General features: G+C 31.5%; 2 protein-coding genes across 3 annotated transcripts; both read right to left on the bottom strand.

Annotated features, from left to right (window-relative positions):
- Positions 1-476: 476 nt before the first annotated feature.
- LOC137814641 (uncharacterized) lies at positions 477-12,265 on the bottom strand. 2 transcript variants are annotated; one of them, XM_068617470.1, is made up of 12 exons: positions 12,113-12,265; positions 11,994-12,014; positions 11,825-11,925; positions 11,465-11,522; positions 11,331-11,374; positions 11,182-11,262; positions 10,884-10,954; positions 10,655-10,765; positions 10,193-10,275; positions 9,581-9,797; positions 9,219-9,302; positions 477-1,047 (listed from the first exon to the last, which is right to left on the bottom strand). In XM_068617470.1, the coding sequence occupies exons 1-12, from the start codon at positions 12,132-12,134 to the stop codon at positions 981-983; spliced, it is 960 nt and encodes a 319-aa protein (XP_068473571.1). In that variant the 5' UTR covers positions 12,135-12,265; the 3' UTR covers positions 477-980. The 2 variants fall into 2 exon arrangements, with proteins under 2 accessions (XP_068473571.1, XP_068473572.1); XM_068617471.1 differs by having other exon boundaries at positions 11,163-11,262; positions 12,113-12,192.
- A 1,360-nt stretch (positions 12,266-13,625) lies between these two features.
- On the bottom strand, positions 13,626-16,054 carry LOC137814640 (syntaxin-121-like). Its single transcript, XM_068617469.1, has 2 exons — positions 15,189-16,054; positions 13,626-14,453 (listed from the first exon to the last, which is right to left on the bottom strand). Exons 1-2 carry the CDS (start codon positions 15,730-15,732, stop codon positions 14,101-14,103), a joined length of 897 nt encoding a protein of 298 aa, XP_068473570.1. The 5' UTR covers positions 15,733-16,054; the 3' UTR covers positions 13,626-14,100.
- Positions 16,055-20,772: the final 4,718 nt, after the last annotated feature.

Genomic DNA, 20,772 nt, shown 5'->3' with positions numbered 1-20,772 from the left:
TGAACAAATTACCTAATAAACTTGTGTCGATTTCACCCGTATTCTGAATGGACTGTTATTTTAAATATGATGTAGTCCTAAATTTGAATCAAGATTGACTTGTTTTAAAAGTAAAAACAATTAAAAGAAAGATAAATAATAAAATAAAAATAAAATATGTACTTTGAAATTTAAGTTACATCGACAAAATTATTTTTATTTTAGATATAATGATTTAATATATAAATTATAATCATAATTATAATACACACATATGTTATAATAAAAGTACAACATTTAATACTTATTTAAAAATATCTTGTTAAATGGACTAACCTAAAACTTTAGATTGCGATTAAACCAAAATCCATTGAGATTGTGCGATAAAAAAGTTGGTAAAAAATGATGTAATTCGTTTTAAACAACTTTTTAATCTGATACCGATTCATTCCCTCCTGATAGGTCTGCTTGATATCACATTTTTATAGGGATGTCCATCATTGTCAACAAGTTTTGTGATATTAATTTTCAATAATTTTTTGAACAAAGCATGATATGACGAGTGATACAGTGACTGTTGCATCATCTTACACCGGGCTTGAGCAGTTGAACTCATACTGACTTGAAAAAAGTGAAAAGCAACAAAAATGTTTGGAGGCAGCACTTAGGAGACTACAGAATGATCACCAATCAGCCTCCATTGATTTACTTCTTGACATGACATCCAACAAAACATATCCACCATACGACATATCGAATCCTATTGGCTTCTGGTTTAGTATCATAGTTTCTTCACATTATAAGTTCATTAAAATAGAGTGCAATAATTTGTCATACACTCATCAACCTCTGGGAATCAGTCTGATTTGTCACTTCCCAAAAGTGACTGGACTGACAATCTCAGTTGCATTTCAAGACAGTTAGCTTTCACGAGAAAATGCACATTTGGGTTGCAGAACAGCTCCCAAAAAATACGAAGGACAAGTCACTAGCAGGTCTGTTTAAGAAGAATTACCGCCGGCTAGTAGAGCATCAGCAGCAGAATCCAAGTCATGAGGGAAAAAAATCCTGCAAAGCAAAATTTTTATTGGAGCCCAAGAATACATATTAGGAAAATAAACACATGCACAAGCATAGAACAAAAACATAGAGACATCCCATATGATAACGAGTCACACGTAAATTTGGGGCTTTTTACATCCTGGTGTAATGTTTTTAAAACTACTAGAATTGAGAGAAATCAAAATACTTAATCAAATTACTACGAATAAGTGGTGAGTGCGAGGCACGACTCTATGCACAACTTTAATTAAAATGATAAAGTTGTGAACAGGAAAGACAGTTTTAATGTTGTAATGCAATAAAAGAGAGTGTTACAGGACAAGATAAAAATAACTCAAGCCGTGCGTTAAATTTAGGTTGAACAGGTTGAACAGAAGTTCTCTCCCAGTTCCATGACTTCTGGATTGAAAGTTCCGTGTTGAATGGGGTGATCTGCAGTTGACGAACCACAAGACACCACGTCAATGCCGTAATAACCTTCCACAAACATCATCGATTCCTAGATTTTACTCACTCTGGCCCCACCTTATCATTATTAAATATGTACTTTTCGTCGCTTAGGTTGGCGAACTGGCACCCCATCTTGTCTCTCCGGTACCGCACCAGCTTGCTTGTCACGTTCGCCACCTGCTCGCTCCACCACAGCGGCTCAATGTCCACTGCCACCCTCGCCACACTATGCACCTCCAAGAACACTCTCGCCGCTGTAGGGAGCGAGGGAGCAACCGTGGGAGTCTCTCCCTCCGATGAGCCGAGGAACGTGGCGACAGCTTTACCAGCAGAAACAGTGCAGGATAAAGCATTTTGGTTTTGATGTGAAGTGTGGCCAACTCGTCTTGTGTTTGTTGTGTTACTGTGTCTAAGTTATACACTATATATACTAAGCAATGTAGAGACTATTTCAGTCCGATATGAAATTGTTACCCATGCACAGAACTTCGGTTATTTACTCCATGCACATAACTTAGTTATTTTTACGTTGTAATAAAATTGTGTCCAATTAATATGACTTCTTTTGATTGCATTACAACTCCAAAGTTGTCTTCCATGCTCACAACTTTACCATCCTAATTAAAGTCATACTCAGCAATAATGATTTTGGTACAACTAGAATTTTGAACCAAAGTCGTAAAATCATAGACATGATTTATGCTTTTAATTTCAGGTCCAACTCAAGTCGTGTTTAATAATGACAACTTTCCTTTCTATGAATAAAGTCGTGTCTCTTTGGCACAACAACTTATCCACAATGGTAAATAGAGTTCATTTTAAGGTTATCAAACTCTAGGATTAACTTGTATATCCTTACGAGTTTAAGGGTCAGGTGAAGGTTGACGAGTCGACTCGAGAGTAAACTCGGTCAAACTCGTGAGTTTAATACCGAGTCAATGAGTTGCGAAAAAAAAGGCCCAAAACAGTGCGTTCCATTGTGATTAGATTAGATTTTAAGGTTTCTTTACCTGGTTTCAAGGTTATCAGACTTGAGAGTCTACTCAGACTCGTGGGAGCCCGGCAAATGAGCTCCAATTACGCTCACACCCTAAAGAACTACAAGTTAAACTCAAAACTCGAATAACAAACCTCTTTAATTCTGGAGTTCTATCCCCAAACATCTCCCACCAAACTGCAGGTAACATACCTTTCCTACCCAGTTTTGCATCTTCCAAAGAAAATATTCCTCTTGCATGATGAAAATCAATAAGTTGCAAATTGATTTTTTTTTTCTTTCTACAATCTTCTCATGCACATGTACAGCCCCTCCTTCACCTCGGCATCATCATTTATAAAGTTTGGTTGATAGTGTAATTGGGGGTTTAGGTAATAGGCAGTTGCATGCAAAGGCTTATGAAGCTGATTATTCCACCTCTGATCAATGATTTTCCAAATAGGTTCATAACTACGTACCAATTATGTTATGTTAGAAATAATTACACAAATAAATAAGTATTTAAATTTAAAAAGGAAGAAACTTAGAAATGTTACCTTTTCTTGATATTATTAAAGTTGTTTTTAATCTTCTCTTTGACACAATCCATCTCCTCATATATAAATCTCATTGCGAGTTTTACATCCGAATCTACCAATCGAAGGACCGCCATAAGAGGGGCAACAACTTTTAAGCATATACTTACATTCTTCCAAAATCGACTATCTAATATCACATTTTGAACTTTTCTCCCTTCTTGTGAAGTTCCAAACTTGATTGTTTTACATTCTTTTAAACATGGTCATCAATGATATTTTCATTTCATAAAAACAAGCTAGAGTCAAGTATGTTGGGGCAAATCTAGTCATTCCAAGCCTTATCAAGTCCCTTCCATTTGTAAACTTTTTCAAAATGGTAATTAGCATTGTTCTACCATAAATGTATGTAGTGATCCTTCTTAATAGTAGTTTCATGGACCTTTAATTGCTTCTCAAAATCTTCAAATATTAAATCAACACAATGGGCAGCACATGGAGTCCAATATAAGTACTCCCTTTTTTGCATTGAAATTTGCAACATTATCAGTAACTATCTAGTATGTTTTCCTCACCAACAAATTCTACCGCATCATCCAACATTTTAAATATTTTTTCTGCAGTTTTTGAGATGTCGAAGGTATCTAATGAATAGAGAAACACAGTTCCTTTAGGACTGTTCACCAAAAAATTACAAATTGAACGTCTTTTTTTGTCTATCCATCCATCAGACATAATGGTACAACCTATTTTCTTTCATTCATCCTTATACTCTTCAAGTTATATATCAGTTATGTCTACGGCTTGTTTCATAAGCTTCTCTCTAATATCATGATATGTTGGAGGTTTATAGCCAACACCATATCTACCAATCATGTCACACATCTTTGCAAAAGCTAGATTTCTAATAACATTCATTGAATGGGATGGCACGTGTGTAGAAAAATTCAGCAATTTGAGCATCAACTTTTTCTTTATCACCTCTTTTGTACATTTGATTTAGAGTAGCTTGAACACCATCAAGAGACGAAGATTTACTTTTAAACATCTTGCTAGTGGTACTTTCACTATATTCTTCACTATCAGTTTGTCCAAGACTATTGAACTTTTTTTTCTTCAATGGAGACATATTTAGCTTCTGAGACAACTTTCAACATTAAAACTTTGATTTCTTCCGGTACTGATACACAAGGTTCAGAGTCATATCTTGTTCCGACAAGATGATGTTTGAATCTAAAAATTCCTCCAATAAATATTTTTGAGCAGTAATTACATTTCATTTTTTCTCCGTTCCCTGAAGCATCAGTTTCATGCTTCCATCCAATATTTGTTCTATTTCCGGCAGCATTCTTACTTCTAGGTGGCAGTGGAAATGCTGAATTTAAACCACTTCCAAACATCTTACAATATGCCAAAAATTAAAAAACAAACAATCAATTAGTCAATATGCCCTACAACTAAAAAAAAATCCAATTTGTCCAAAGAACTAAATAAACTTCAATCTGCCCAAAAATCTGCCCTAAACCCAATCAACAAAAAAAAACCCAACCCATTTTTAAAAGCTAAAACCTAATTTTAAAAACCCTAACCCTAAACCCAATATGTCCTAACCCTAAAAATTCACCATAGCAACAGCACGTACCTAACCGACAGCGAGGACGCGCAGTGCAACAAGGATCGCGACGAGCAGTGGTGCGACTCGACGAGCAGCGGTGCAGTGCGACGAGATGCTACACCGATGAGGGCAGTGAAGAAGATGAGATCGTGAACGTGAAGAGTGGAACCAGGTAAAACCCTAAAAATTCTAACATAATCACAAGGGAACGCACCATTTCGGGCCCTTTTTACAAAACTCGATGACTCGACTATAAACTCACGAGTTTGACCGAGTCAACTTCGGATTTAGTCAAAAATGAGTTTACTCCTGAGTTGACTCGCGAACCTTCACCTGACTCTTAAACTCGTAAGGGTTTACGAGTTAACCCTAGAGTTTGATAACTTTGCGTGGTTCCATTTTTCACGCTCACAGTGCCATCTTCTTCATTGTCGTCGCACTGCACCGCTCCACTCGTCGCACCTCACTGCGCATCCTCGTCGCACCGCGCATCCTTGTCGCTGACCGTTTGTGAAGCACTTAAGTAATTTGATTTAGGGTTAGGGTTTTTTTAATTAGGTTGGGGCTTTTTAGGTGATTGGATTTATGGCAGATTTTTTGGCAAATTTAATTTTTTTTAGTTTTTTGGGCAGATTGGATTTTTTTAATTTTAGGGCAGATTGGATATTTTTAAAATTTTGGCTACTGGATTTTTTATTTTATTTTTGGCACATTGTAAGATATTTAGAAGTGATTCAAATTCAGCATTTCCACTACCATCTAGAAGTAAGAATGTTGCAGGAAATAAAACATATATTGGATGGAAGAATAGAACTTATGCTTTAGGGAACACAAAAAAAGTGAAATATAATTACTGCTACAAAATATTTAATGGAGGAATTTTCAGATTCAAACATCATCTTGCCAGAACAAGATATGACTCTGAACCTTGTGTGTACCAGAAGAAATCAAAGTTTTAATGTTGAAAGTTGTCTCAGAAGCTAAAGATACCTCACTAAAGAAAAGAGAGTTCAATAGTCTTGGACAAACTGATGGTGAGGAAGATAGTGAAAGTATCACTAGCAAGATGTTTAAAAGTAAATTTACATCTCCTTATGGTGTTTAAGCTACTCTGAATCAAATATACAAGAGAGGTGATAAAGAAAAAATTGATGTACAAATTGCTGAATTTTTCTACACAAGTGTCATCCCGTTCAATGATATTAGAAATCTAGCTTTTGCAAAGATGTGTGACATGATTGGTAGATATGGTGTTAGCTATAAACCTCCAACAAATCATGGTATTAGAGAGAAGCTTCTGAAACAAGTCGTGGACAAAACTGATATAAAACTTGAAGAGTATAAGGATGAATGGAAGATAACAGGTTGTACCATTATGTTTGATGGATGGACAAACAAGAAAAGACGTTCATTTTGTAATTTTTTGGTGAACAGTCCTAAAGGAACTGCGTTTCTCTATTCATTAGATACCTCTGACATCTCAGAAACTGCAGAAAAAATATTTAAAATGTTGGATGTTGTGGTAGAATTTGTTAGTGAGGAAAATGTAGTGCAGATAGTTACTGATAATGCTGCAAATTTCAAGGCAGTTGGAGGACTGTTGATTCAAAAAAGGGTGCACTTATATTGGACTCCATGTGCTGCCCATTGTATTGATTTAATCTTTGAAGATTTTGAAAAGCAATTAAAGGTCCATGAAACTACTATCAAGAAGGGAAGAAGGATCCCTACCTACATTTATGGTAGACCAATGTTAATTACCATTTTAAAAAAGTTTACAAATGGAAGGGAGTTGATAAGGCCTGAAATGACTAGATTTGTCATAGCATACTTCACTCTAGTATGTTTGTATGAAATGAAAACATCATTGATGACCATGTTTAACTCTGAAGAATGAAAAACAAGCAAGTTTGGAACTTCACTAGAAGGGAGAAAAGTTCAAAATGTGGTATTAGATAGTCGATTTTGGAAGAATGTAACTATATGCTTAAAATTTGTGTCCCTCTTATGGTGGTCTTTCGATTGGTAGATTCATATGTAAAACCCGCAATGGGATTTATATATGAGGAGATGGATTGCACCAAAGAGAAGATTAAAAACAACTTTAATAATATCAATAAAAGGTAACATTTCTAACTTTCTTCAATTTTAAATTTAAAATACTTATTTATTTGTGTAATTATTTCTAATATAACATAATTGGTACGTAGTTATGAACCTGTTTGGAAAATCATTGATCAGAGGTGGAATAATCAGCTTCATAGGCCTTTGCATGCAGTTGCTTATTACCTAAACCCCCAATTACACTATCAACCAAACTTTAGAAATGATGATGCTGAGGTGAAGGAGGGGTTGTACATATGCATGAGAAGATTGGTTAATGACGTTGCAGAATGGACAAAAATCAATTTGCAACTTACTGATTTTCACTATTCAAGAGGAACATTTTCTTTGGAAAATGCAAAGGTGTGTAGGAAAGGTATGTTACCTAGAGAATGGTGGGTGATGTTTGGGGATAGAACTCCAAAACTAAAGAGGTTTGTTATTCGAGTTTTGAGTTTAACTTGTAGTTCTTCAGGATGTGAGCGTAATTGGAGCTCATTTGAAATGGTAATTCAAGTTCTTGAAGTTATTTAAGGTTTATCTTGATTTGATTTATATATTGACAAAAATTTCATATTTAATTATAGGTTCATACAAAAAGAAGAAATTGTTTGCACCAGAAGAAAATGAATGACTTGGTTTATGTAATGTATAACTCGAAGTTGAGAAACAAACAAATTAGAAGATTTGTTGCTCTCCCATTTGAAGACATTGAGTCAGATAATGAATGGATAACTGAAGAATGAGATAATGTTGTTGAGGTTGAGCAAACTCAAGTTGAAGATGATGGTGTGAAAGTTGATTTAGTTGGAGGAACAAGTTTAAATGATTTAATTCTAGATGCAGCAAATTTTGATAATATAGTTTTTAATGATGGTGTTGATGGTGATGAAGATGATGATTAAGATGGTGATGAAGATGATGATTAAGATGGTGATGAAGATGATGATGGAGATCTTGGAGATGATTTCCTTAGAGGATTATATGAATGAGACTTTTCAACTTGATAACATTTGTGTTGTTTCAGTTATTTTGTTGGTGTATGAACTTGTTTATTTCAATATTATGGAATTGGTATCATGAATTATTATTTTTTTTGTTAATTTTTTTATGTGAAGTAGACTCTTACATGTCGGGTTTACAGGGCTCCCGCGAGTCTGAGTAAACTCTTGAGTCTGATAACCTTGGTCCATTCTAGTAATTTCGAAAAGAAATTGCATCACTAATAAAGGTAATATTGGTGAAACAAAGAACTTACGTCTTAGACATAACTAAATATAAAATACAAGTTGTTAGTGAATTATTAATTTCTTATTCCATAGAAATAGGAATAGCATTAATTTCATCCCCTCCTTGAGAAACGTGAGTAAATAAGATCACTTCTATTTTGATTCATCAAGAGACAATGAAGACTCTTCAATAATTTCAACACCATCATAGCTATGTCATGCATCTCCACCAATGCCCCCACACCTTATAAATGTATAAGAGTGTATTTTAGAGAGTGTATTCCCTTATACATGCATTCTTCTTTTTTCAAGACAAAATTAGTATGCACAAAAACCAAGTGCTCTTATGATTCAACTTGTTTATCTTCGATGATTGAATGGGTTCCAAAACTCCTTTCACAATATGAGAAATTAGGTTGTGCATAAAAGGCCCTAAAGCAAACATTTTAAGGAGGGGAGCAAAAGAACCATGCATCACCCATTAAGATTTAGAATCTAATGTCCACCTATCTTCATTTGACTTAAAAGAAGCATATTATTTTCTTTCTACGAGGAATCATTATATTCAACTACAACATTTTTTCTATCCACAAACAGTTGTGAACAACTTTTTCAAACCCTTGTCTCTCTTTACAATAAAATCTCTTCATCATCATGGGGAAATTCTATTCGGAGCCACTCATCACTACAATACCTATAAGTCGAGCAAAAGTTAATAGATAACTTAAAGTAATTATCTAATTACTTATAACAATAGTACTTCCGAACTCAATTATGAGCAAAATTAATTACTTTCACTGATTAAGAATAGTAGTTAAATTTATTTCATATTATTTTCATACAATAAAGTTATATTTCCAAAATTGCTCTCAAATTATATTTATCGAGAAACAGTTATAGAAGTCATCCTAATTCCAGATGATGCTCAAAGAGAAAATAAAATCGATACTCTTCCTATTTCTAGGAATTAAGAAATTACTTGTAACTTCTAGTTTATATTTGGTAATGTATAAGAAGTATGTTTTTGTTTGGATTTTTGGAAGACAATTATTTACAATTTTTATTTTATATTTACCAATGTTAAGAAGTATATCGTAATTTGATTATTTTCAAAATGTATACCATACATATCTTATCCTATACATATTGGTGTATTGGGTATGACTCATATCTGATACTGTTGTATCTCCCATGATCAAAGATTAGTAATTGCACAAGTTTTTAATTCCATCAGTAGTAGACACAAGTGTAGAGACAGGCTATGTTACCTGCAAGTGTTATGGTATAATGTTCTGCTGAGGTTAGCCACGTCATTGATGCCTTTACAGCCAGCAACAACTTCAAGAACTTGCCTGGAAATTGCAATCATGATTATTTGAAGACGTATAATTCTATGCATAAAGTTAAATTCATTTAGTCAGTATAGGAAAGTCTTATAAAGTAACAAAAAGGAAAAACTAGCAAATCATGCTGAGGTTTTCAATTTTAGCAAACTTGAATATTCATTTCCTAACTACAGTTACATTGACTAGAAGATATTCCTTGTGGCGATGGTACCAAAGCCATATAGAAGCAGTTAATAAACTAGTAAGTTGTCACAGGCCAGCTCAAACAAAACCATCCCACTTACTTAACTAAACAAGGTTCATTGCGGCCTTTAACAATGCACTCTTGATCATACTTCTCTTTCTTCTTAGAAGGCCATGTAGATTTAACAAAACCAATTCCTGCATGAGTATTCTTGATTTCACAGTATGGTGAGTCTGTCTCGATCATCATTCTCTCAATAGGTATACCCTTAACAACATCAAGATTCTCAGTTGTCTTCAGAGAGCACCCATTTATGCCTGACACAGAAACAAGGTAATATTGGTGAGATTTAATTGGAATTCTAGTATTCAATCACCACAATCCAATATCTGAAACAGAAATTTTATTTAAGTTTTAACAAGGAAAGTCAAACACACCAATGTCCTATACCGAAACACATAATTAGCCATTACATATTGAACACATCAATTATATGTTTATTGTTGTGTTTCCTTTTTCCTTTTTTAGTATCCAAACATCGGAACCAACGATGTGAAATCTTTCTCAAGATATATTCATCTTTTTATCTCAACAAAATTGCCATTAGAACAATAAAATCCTATCTTTGGAAAGACAAAGCCTAAAATCAGACATATCAAGGTGACTTCAAATTGTTCAAAATACATAATAAAGCTTGAAAAGGTGGATTTACCTATGTACATTTTATCAAATGAGAGAAGCTTAATGCTATCATCCATACTACCAGTAAAGGAATGGGTGACTCCAGCAGTGAACCTGATGTGCAAGTAGAAACTGTTAGTACAATTTACATCTTGAATTGATTATCTTATAAAATACAAGCAATAGAATAAAACATGTGCGCTCATGTATATTAACCTAAAAAATAAGGGTAAATGACATAAAAAAACTCAATGTTATTTATTTATTTTTGCAAATAATATTTGTATCATGTGTTGTCAAAGGCCTCAATGTTGCACTTTGTCTATAAGGATCTTAAACCGTTTATAGCCTAGGATGGCAATGAAAATGTCAAATCTCACAATTAAATTCATCTTCCCAATATAAATAGAATGATAAGCTAACCATGGGATAAATTAAAGCAGCATGATTACAACATTATCAATTTCAAAACAGTAAGATTCAGCAATCGCACCTGTCCTTATTTTTCTCTACTATTTCACAGAAATCTGCAGCAGCTTCTCGCATGTGCAAAAACATAGGCAGTTTTGTGATATATGCTAATTCAAATTGTTTCTCGAAATACCTTGCTTTCACAGATAAAAAAAAACGTGTGATTTGTTGATGATTTTAATATATATAAAAAAAATAAAAGAGAAAAGGAATATGACATATCTAATCGAGACTATGGTGAGAATGCATACTTCTTTTGAGTCTCTGCTGGGCAAAAATGAAGCCTGTCATAGTCCAATCCACATTCTCCAATAGCAACCACCTTGCATATGAAGAAAAGTAAGAATAATATAACAGTTATTTCTAAATAATTGGGTAGTTTCTGAACTAGAACACAAGTTCTGCAACTATATGAGAACAACATACACAATGACAATGTTTAGTGAGCATGTTTACAAATGAGATGGAACTCAACTATGTAGATCTGAAATATTTAGTTAAAATTTGGAGATGTTTGAAAGTTGTCTTACCACAAGTGTATAACCATACCTTTCCTTTCTGAATTCCGTCTTTAGCCAAGGACAAAAGAGCTTGAAAATGCTTTTCTGGATCTCCACTCTCCTCAAATTCCTGAACCAATACACTAAGTCATAGTTACAAACACTTCCATAGAAGAGTTCCTAAAGGAGAAAAACAACCTTGCATCGTGTTGGATGCACACCAACGGTGCAGAAAAGTCTTCCTATAATTGATCAATAAATAATCAAATTAGTGAAAATTCACATTCTGCACTAGAAAGCCATCAAGAGAAAGCAATGTTAAGAAGACAAACCATCTGTTTCTGCAATTGCAAGCGCTTCCCTTGATTCTTCAAGGGACCCACCAGTTACCTGCGACACAAAAAGCAAGTCCTAACTAAACACAGACCATTCACACATAGAACACAGTTCATATTGTATGTTATCAAACTGGTGTCCAAAAGGCCTTTGTCCAATCAACAGGTTTAAAATTTAAATACCCGAAGCATCCCTCGTTGTCCCAATTGAAACATGTAATATCTTCTTCAACTTTCAATTTCATAACTCAGAATTTCACTTAATTTCCTCAATTAATGATTAAAGCAAAACTAACATTAGTAATAAAACTTGACATTACAGATATGAAAGGTTGGTTGAGAAATAGGGCACATTACAATAATTCGGGTGACTCCAGCAGCCCAAGCCCTGTTCAAAACGGTTGCAATATCGGAGACGTGACATTGCTTGCCGTGGTAGATTCCCTTGAACATGCCATCTGCAGTTTTTTGAATTAGATAGAGAAAGACGAATGACGAACAGAAAATGTTTGATTGAATGCCTCACCGGTTAAATTGACGGCTATATCTGCATTTTGTATTCGTTGGAGAGAAAAGAAATGGTTAGTTCATTTGACTTACAATAGAATCTGAATCGAAAGCAACGTGAGGAAGCGTGTTACTTACCTATCATTCGAATGCCTGCCATGGCTGATTGGGTTGCCTCGCTCAACAGTGAGGAGCAAGTGGGCTACAACTTCGTTCATAATTGGGTCTGCTGGTTTGCCATTTTATACGCTGTGCCCAATTTCCATTCTATCACTTTATAATAATAATTTCTCATTGAATTTTGAAATATATTTTATTTATAAACATCACCCCTTTTTTTCAATTTCTTTTTGGAAAGTAAATTTATATTGTGGATTTATAAAAATTTGCCAATCCTATTAGTTAACTAAGACTCCTTTACTAACTTAAACTTTTTTTATCCTCTAACCCAACATTTTTTTTCTTTTTATATATGTTGAATCATTACATACATTACTTTTTTTTCTACCATTAATACATTTATATATATATATAAGTGACAATTTAAAATAAGTTTATTAGATTAAATCAGTTTTTATTTAATGATTTTTTTTATAGTGAAAGTTAAATTATTTATATTAAAAAATTGTTACATTTTTTTATTACAATTAATATATAATTATTTGTTTAGACAGGATGTTTATTTGTTCAATCAATTTTAAAGTCTATACAATACATTTGTTAAATATTTCTAAAAGAAATAATGGTAATTTAAATTAATATATACAATTTTATAGTATTTTTACTATTAATTACTTTATGATATTATTTTAATTTAAATATGGTACATCAAATTAGTCTTTTTTATATGTAATTTATTTTTACTAGTGGAAACATAGTCGCAACCTTGAGCCTGTTTATCCGTATTTTCCTTTTTCTCAATTTTCATGGTGATAGAAATTTAACATACATGCATAAAAAAATTGGATGAGTCAAAAATGAAAAAAAAAAAAAATAACATATGTAAAAAATATGAATTGATTAAACAATCTTTTTTTTTCTTCTCCGGTTTGAGTCTCTCTTCTTCTTCAAGTTTTTTCTCTTCTTCCATTGGTAGTTTTGGGATCGGAGTGTGTGATAATGTTCACGTTAAAGTTAGGATTAACTTGATGATGGATACAAAATAATAATGATTTTACCAAAGAATATAGTTGTTTGAAATGGAGTGAAGAGAGTGATTGGAAATGAAAGTTATTTTATTTGATAGGTGAAATTTGGTATAGAAAGGTGAGAGTATGATCTCTCTTCCTTTTGTTGCCTTTAAATAAGGAATTAAGGAAAAGAGTCGGAGAATTTACCTATAAAAATTGTACATTAAAATTAAATTAAAAAATAGTTTTATTTTTTAAGTAATTCATATTAAATGAGAAAATATTTCATTGTACTAATCAAATGAGATATATATTAAATAAGGATAAAATTGAAAAAAAATTATCTACACAAAAAATGATATTAATGAAAAATCGTCTTTATATATAGCTATAAATTAACCAATATTAAACTTTTTGCAAAAATATACGGGTTCAAACAATAGTTTGATATAAAAATAAATTATCCAGTGAAAAATAATCCATAACGATACTAACTAAGAAATTAGCCGTACTATAACCAATTGAGAAACAACATTTATAAAGTTTTAATATATACACACGTACACCAAATGAAATATCGTACGTAAAACGTATCATGCCTACAACTTAGTGATATATACACCAATGCTTCCTTGTTAACATGAACAACATCATCCCACCGTAACCCTGGTTTCCATTCTCTTCTCTCTTTTTTTCCTTCTTTCAAAGAGGCCATGAAGAGATAAAAGTATAGTGCTTTAGCTTCAGCCTTCTTATGCAAGTAGAACTTCCATTGTCGGAAAATTCCTCAAACAGTCGTTAAACAGCGGCAACGAAAAAGCATACGAAACGATACCAAAATATATATATATATATATATGATCACTACGAAAGCCACGCCAAATTAGCTTTGACTTCACTTGACTTGTACCAAGTTTTGATGTTAGATCCCATATATTTGCCACCACTACCAATGATGACACGAACAACCAATTGGAGTTTGACATTAAAATCTGATCAATTTCTGAAAACAATGGGTAGAACTATGACCAACATGATAATGAAGAGGAGTATGGCAAAACAGGTCAAGTTACGGGTGTTCTTCTGATGATTCCTCACAACCTGCAAATGATGCACCCCTTTGCCCACGAAGGAATTTGCAAGCTCCATGTGGCTCTCTATGTCATCCAAGTGTTCACCCTGATGTTGGACCAACAGTGCCATGTCCAAGAACACTTGGTGCAGCTCCTGTAGATTTCTCTCTATCTCTTTTACCGTGCCGTGCCTCTCCTGAATCTCTTGGATGGTGTCCATGATGGTGGCTCTCCCTTGCTGTTGGATGGCTTTCTGTAAGAAATTTTCACTCTCACCTGCTCCATCAAATGTTATCACATACGTGTGCCATGGTGCCATCAATTTTAGTCAGTGCATTTCTCACACAATAGTAGTCAAAGATCAAAACAAGCACACACAAAATTTTGTTTAACCTAATTAATTTTGTTCATACAATTAACTTACTGTTCTCTATCTGGCTATATATTTTGCCGCAAGCAATTAAATGTGGACTATTTGTGTAAATTTAATGACAGAAAATATATTCCCGAATATCAGAAAAAGGTTTGATTTGATATGTATGTCGAGTTACATACATCAATATGTAAGAAGACAATTTTCTTTTCTCATCACTCTGAGGTGAGAGCTGGTGTCACAATTTCTCCCTATTTTTTGGATAACCTAATGTACTTTCTGAAATGGCTTCACCGAAAGCAGAAAAATTGAGCAAGATAATCATACTAAATACTAAATATAAATAAAAGAAGTTCATTTACATAAGCAGTCTAAAAATGTAAAATACCAGAAATTTTCTGCAATGCTTTCTCATAAAAACTGAATAATCAAATAAAAAAAAACTTAATATAGAGATTAACAGATTAATTTAGTAAAGAAACAAAACTTATATTTGTTATTGTTTATCTACTCAATTCTATTTTTTTTGTATTGCCCGTATTCTTCAAATAAAAGTTCAATTCTAATAAAGAATACTACAAGTATCTCTAAAAATTGCATTAAATTATTTTAGAAGTGAAAATGTGATTATTGGTTACCTGTAGAGATGAGGAGATCAATAGTTTCAGCATCAGGATTTTCTCCGGTAACAGCGTAGTATCTACGTTGCACAGTATCTCTATACTCGTACGATATCTGTTCCCTTAGCTTATTGAAATTCTCCATGGACTGTTTCAGATTCTTGGTCAAAGCTCCGACCAGTGCCGTTCTGGTCCGGTCGGAGTACGAACCGGGTCCACAGTCGGGCAAGGAGAGGGTGGCTTGGTTGGCGCGGCGGAGAGCCTCCAAGCGAGTCTTCACCAGCTTGGCTTTGGTGAGAGCAAGAGCCACGTCTAGGTCCATGCGAGACCGAAGCTCCCTAACGCCCTTGGGGCTGTAAAGCGCTTTTCCGTTTTGGTTTGAGCCACGGAGACTTAGGTGGAGACGCTCTAGCTCCTTCAGTTCTTCCTTCACCGATTCCACTTCTTGGAAGAACTTGTCCAACGCCATGCCACCTTGTGTTATTTCGATCACGTGCTGCCCTTCTTGTTGCTGCTGCTGCTGTTTTCCCTTGGAGAACAAACTCGATAACAAGTCGTTCATTCTATTGATTATCTCCTTCGTGCCTTAAGATAACACAAGTAAAGAAGAAAATCTTTCTTATCCAACTTTAACAGGATGATGCTGTGTGTAACAGGTGAGAAAAAAAGTGTTTTGAGATAAGATAACAGATGGTAGGGAAGAAAATCAGAATTGTCTTTTATTAAAAATACTATAAGAAGTGAGAAGAAAGATCTTTTTCTATTCTAGTAGATTCTGTCTATGACAACAGAAGGAAGAAAGTGCTTGAGATAGTAGAAGGCAAGAAAGAAAGAAGGTAATAGTATCTGAAACAAACAAGAGAAGGAAAAGGTGATTTGAGAAATAGCAAATAAAAGGGTTGTGTTGTGTTATATAGGGTGGTTAATGTACCTGTGGTTACCAGGTTTTCATTGAAACTGAAGTTGGTGGTGTATAGCCTTATGTACTTGGAGAGGGAGAAACAGAAAAAGATGATAATTATCTGGTCAAATGGATTGTGTTTTGTAGATTTGTTATATAATTGAAGCATAATTAAGGAAAAAGAAACAGTAGAAGATGAGAGGAAGCACCCCACAAATAGACGGAAGAGGGAAACGATTCGTTAATTAGTTGAGAGAAAGAGTTCTGGTTTAAGTTATTAACTAGTTATGTATTAACTGTATATGGTCGCTAGTTTGGCTTAAACTATGGTTGAAGTGTTGTGTTCTACGACGTGTACCTGCTCAACATGAAGCTTCCTATGAATACTTGGTCCTTCGAGATTGTAACTAGTTTCAGTACAAGGCTTATCCAAAATAAACTTGTTTAGATACTTTTTTAGTATTAATTCCTCTATTTGAAGATAATTTTTTTTACATAGCATAATTAACGTAGTACTGTTTACGAGTAGCAATTTCAACATATTTTTAATGCATTTTTTAACAACTCAAGTTTTGTTTAAGATTTATTAGAAATTACAAAATAAGAACGAGATTGATTAAATACATGCAAATATGACTGTCAAATTTTTATCGTTTTTAATAATATGAAAATATTCAATTATAATATTTTATATTAGGTGTGCTTGTGAAATAATGGTCAAGACTCATTCTTATTCATCTCAACAATTTAATAGTTAAGGACATTTAATTTAAAAACTCAACCCAATAGAACACAGCAAATTAGATAGATCTAATCTGTTGAAATTGTATAATTAAAAATATACAGCTACAATTAAGACGTACTATTTTGGTAGCATGCACATATTTTACAATGTATAAATTATCTGAAGTGAATTAATAATGTCGATATAAATAATACAACGTTCAAAAATATAAATTTAATAGTTACTGTTAACAAATTTGAAATAATATTAAGTAATATAACTTTTGAGGTAGCCAATGGAAAAACCAACAAATTTACACGCATAATAACTTATAGTTAGATAAAGTTATGAAATTATTTACATTTTTAGTGCATAAATTATTTTCTCTTGTGTATATATGAAAATCAAATATGTCAGTAGTTAAGCAAAAACTTTATGTCTTGTATATAAAATTTGTATTCCACTACAATTAAGCTTGGAGAAGATAAGCTAGCAGTTTTTTATTTTTTTGTATTCAGGTTTTACAATATATTATGTTAAAAAAATGAATTGGTACCTAAGTTAAATTGTTCATTCATTCGTAAAAAACAGTAATTAATGCATAATAAAAGATAAAAATAAAAACAAAAAAGGCCTGATATTGAACTTAAATATTTATGGATACGATTGACAACTCAAGACCACGTAGTTCTTATAGTAGGTAGTAATCGATTTCAGACTTTTAAATTATAATGATATATCTCTAAAATTTTATGTATACATATGGAACTTATTGTTTTGTATTCGAAATATTTAATTTTACAATTAGAGCAAAAAATAATAATTTTAAATATTTTAGTAAAAATGATAAAAAAAAGTATTTATATTTATAAAATTGAAATTAATTATTAACTAAATGACTAATTTTACGTGTGGTTGATTTAAGGGTACATGTCTGATTTTGGATTTAAAGTTGGAGCTTTACGTATAAAATGGCTCTCACTAAAGAAAACTCACCACTGCATTCCAACTTTAAATAGGTTTTACCTCTTTAATTTGTCCTAAAGGAATTGGATAATCAAAACCTAATCAAGAACAATCGTATTGACCAAGGATTAATTATTAATTTATCCATTAAAGCATGAGAAAATTTTATAATGAATAGACTTTGTATGTGTGTGTGTGTGACATATATAGTAACTAGATAAACTAGTTTTATTAATAAAAAAATATTTATTACACTTTTGTATTTCTAATGTAGAATAAATAATTTTTTAAAATAAAATATTATCCCTTTTAGATCATTAAATTAACCATAAAAAATTGTGGTATAACAACTACATGTGTTATTAATTATTAGCTGATGCATTTCATTATATATGTGCTCATTCACACTGTTTTTTTCTTCTTCCAGATTTACATTATTTTTTCATTTTTAAACAAAAGTTAAAATCATTTAAAGTTTTCATACATAAAGTGTAAAATTAAAAATAAAATTAACAGATATTTGTTTTTATTTACTAAACACAAATAACTATTTCTACTTTCATTGTAATAAATAAGATTATATTTAATTAATATATTTAAAAATAAAAATAGATTATGTATTGACAATATAAAATAATTTTATATCATCATTCTTTCACATATTACCATAATAAAATTGTTGAATTTTACAATAATTATATTAAAAGTCATAAAAGTTATTATTTATATGTTCAGTATAAAAAAAAATTAACAGTGGACAATCATTGAACTCTTTTGAAAACTTTGAATGTTATAAATGTTGAAAACTTCACCTTTAAATTATATAACCTAAAGTGTGTAATTGAACCGTATGTTTAAACGTGTAGTGAGAGAATTTTGAGTAGTTTATACAAAATTCTAGATTTTAATTTTATCGTTATTTTAAAGTTTTCACCAAACATGAAAATTTATAATATCATATAATTCTTATCTTTTCATTTTTCTATTTTTTTATTTATAAAAAATTTTCATGTTAGGTATCATTATGCTACTTGAGATCTCAACTAGGCTGATATCCCAAGTAACAACAATCATTTGTCATCGCATAAAAACAATATTATTAAAAAAAAATACAAAAATATGGGGGACTAGATCTAAACTTATATGTTAACAAAAACGATATATAGGTAGACTATATCTATTAATAAAGAATTTTAAAGCCTAGTTGAGATTTTAAGTTGTATAGTGATGCCTAACATGAAAACTTTTATTTTAAAAAAAAGAATTCTAAAAACAGACTAGATGGAAGTCTATTATACCAATGAAATGATTCTCTATGAATAAATCCTAAATTAGCAAACTTTTCAGCATACACATTCTCTTCATGACGAAAAATATGAGTAACCCTAAACCTGATTTTTCCACAGTAATTAAGACAAGTATTTCATCGATTACGAAGCATCCGAGAAACATTTGTCCTAGCACTAAACGCAACACAAATTAAGACAGAGTCACATTCCAACCAGACATTAGTAAGACTCAACTTTTGAGCTTCCTCCAAAGCATATATAACTCCATAAAATTTAACAATCAAAGCAGTTCAGTAAAGAAACGCAGAGAAAGCTCATACATAACTTTTCATTTTATTTAAGTGAAAAACAATTCTTTTTACGTCAACTTAATTTTAATGTTCTTATAAATATTATTCTAACCATTTTTCTTCCAATGTATTCGTTAAACATAACGGTCATTTTATATACAAGTTAAGTTATTAAAAAAACTTTTATCAGTCAAATTATTCTTCCACGTACTTTTATTTTATAAAATAAAAACAAAACATCCTTTTATAATTTTTTGAGTATTCCATAAGAAAAAGGAAGAAAAGGTCGATGGTTTTAACTTTTGTTCGGAAAAACAAAATAAGAAAATATTTAAAAATTAAAAAAGTAAGAAGAATTTAAATTTTTTATACTGGTGATATTTGTTTTGAATTTTTTTAATCTAGAGAATAAAATTGAAAAATTAAATAATGAGGAGTAGGAATAAACATAATAGAGTGATTAATTGGTCTCATTCTATTTTAGCTTATATCATAACTAAACTAATCCACCGTGCCAAATTAGTCCTAGGACACAAGGTAGTAGGTATATATGTTCACATCATAGAAATTTCGGTATTTTTTTGCTTCATTGAAAAGGAATTGGAATTAAAGCTGAAATAACTTAGAATTTGATTAATTTGCAATTATGTGTGATGGTAATGTCAAATATGGGATGTTATTGTTTGTATGAGAATGATTATTAGAGTTCTTTAATATAAAATTTTAAGTGACAAACAAGGAATTTTTAAGATAAAATATATGGATGACACATTTTTTTTAAGAAGTAAATTTTGTTTAACTCAAACTTATAAATAAAGTGAAGTTTACACTAAAATCTTTGCTAATTATATACTAATTTAGAAACTATTTAATAATAATATAAACTAATTTAGAAACCAAATTTTTTTTAGTTTATAAAATGATCTCTAATTTAGTTATTATTGTAACTAATTATTTTGGTCTCTAAAAATTGGTTTCTATTTCATGATTTTTTTTGTAGTGTTATAACCATTTATATACTATTGAAAATTTTATTTTTAGTTGATATGTAATCTTCAACATGTTCAATATGATGAGATTTGTCAACTTATGTGTGAAACTATATAATGAGTAATTCGACAGTGGATGAATTGATAAATTTAATAAATTTTTGTTATAATGCTTGTTAGTTCATATGTTGTTTTTTAATTTCTTTTGTTTGGTTTCATTATTATTTTTATTAGTTTTTTTATTATTTTTGCTACGTAAAGATAAAAAATAATGCTTAAAATGGTGTGTGATTGTATGGAATTATGATATCATCCCAGGTCAGGTAAAGGTGTTATGTTAAGCCAATAAATAATGACGTTATTAACAGAATTACATCAGTAAATAATTATATTTAAAATTAAATGAAATATGTTTATAAGAATTAAAAATAAAAACAAGTAAA

Source organism: Phaseolus vulgaris, chromosome 1 (assembly GCF_000499845.2).
Source record: "Phaseolus vulgaris cultivar G19833 chromosome 1, P. vulgaris v2.0, whole genome shotgun sequence".
Classification (NCBI taxonomy): Eukaryota; Viridiplantae; Streptophyta; class Magnoliopsida; order Fabales; family Fabaceae; genus Phaseolus; species Phaseolus vulgaris.
The sequence above is the reverse complement of the archived record's forward strand: the minus strand, read 5'-3'. Positions and strand labels throughout refer to the sequence as shown.

Coding starts and splice junctions, on each gene's coding strand:
- LOC137814641 (XM_068617470.1), bottom strand. CDS start 12,134: ATGGCAGGCATTCGAATGATAG. Junction 11,926..11,993: donor TATAGCCGTCAATTTAACCG/GTGAGGCATTCA, acceptor AAAAAACTGCAG/ATGGCATGTTCAAGGGAATC. Junction 1,048..9,218: donor TTATACCATAACACTTGCAG/GTAACATAGCCT, acceptor TTTGCTTTGCAG/GATTTTTTTCCCTCATGACT.
- LOC137814640 (XM_068617469.1), bottom strand. CDS start 15,732: ATGAACGACTTGTTATCGAGTTTGTTCTCCAAGGGAAAACAGCAGCAG. Junction 14,454..15,188: donor TGATCTCCTCATCTCTACAG/GTAACCAATAAT, acceptor TTGATGGAGCAG/GTGAGAGTGAAAATTTCTTA.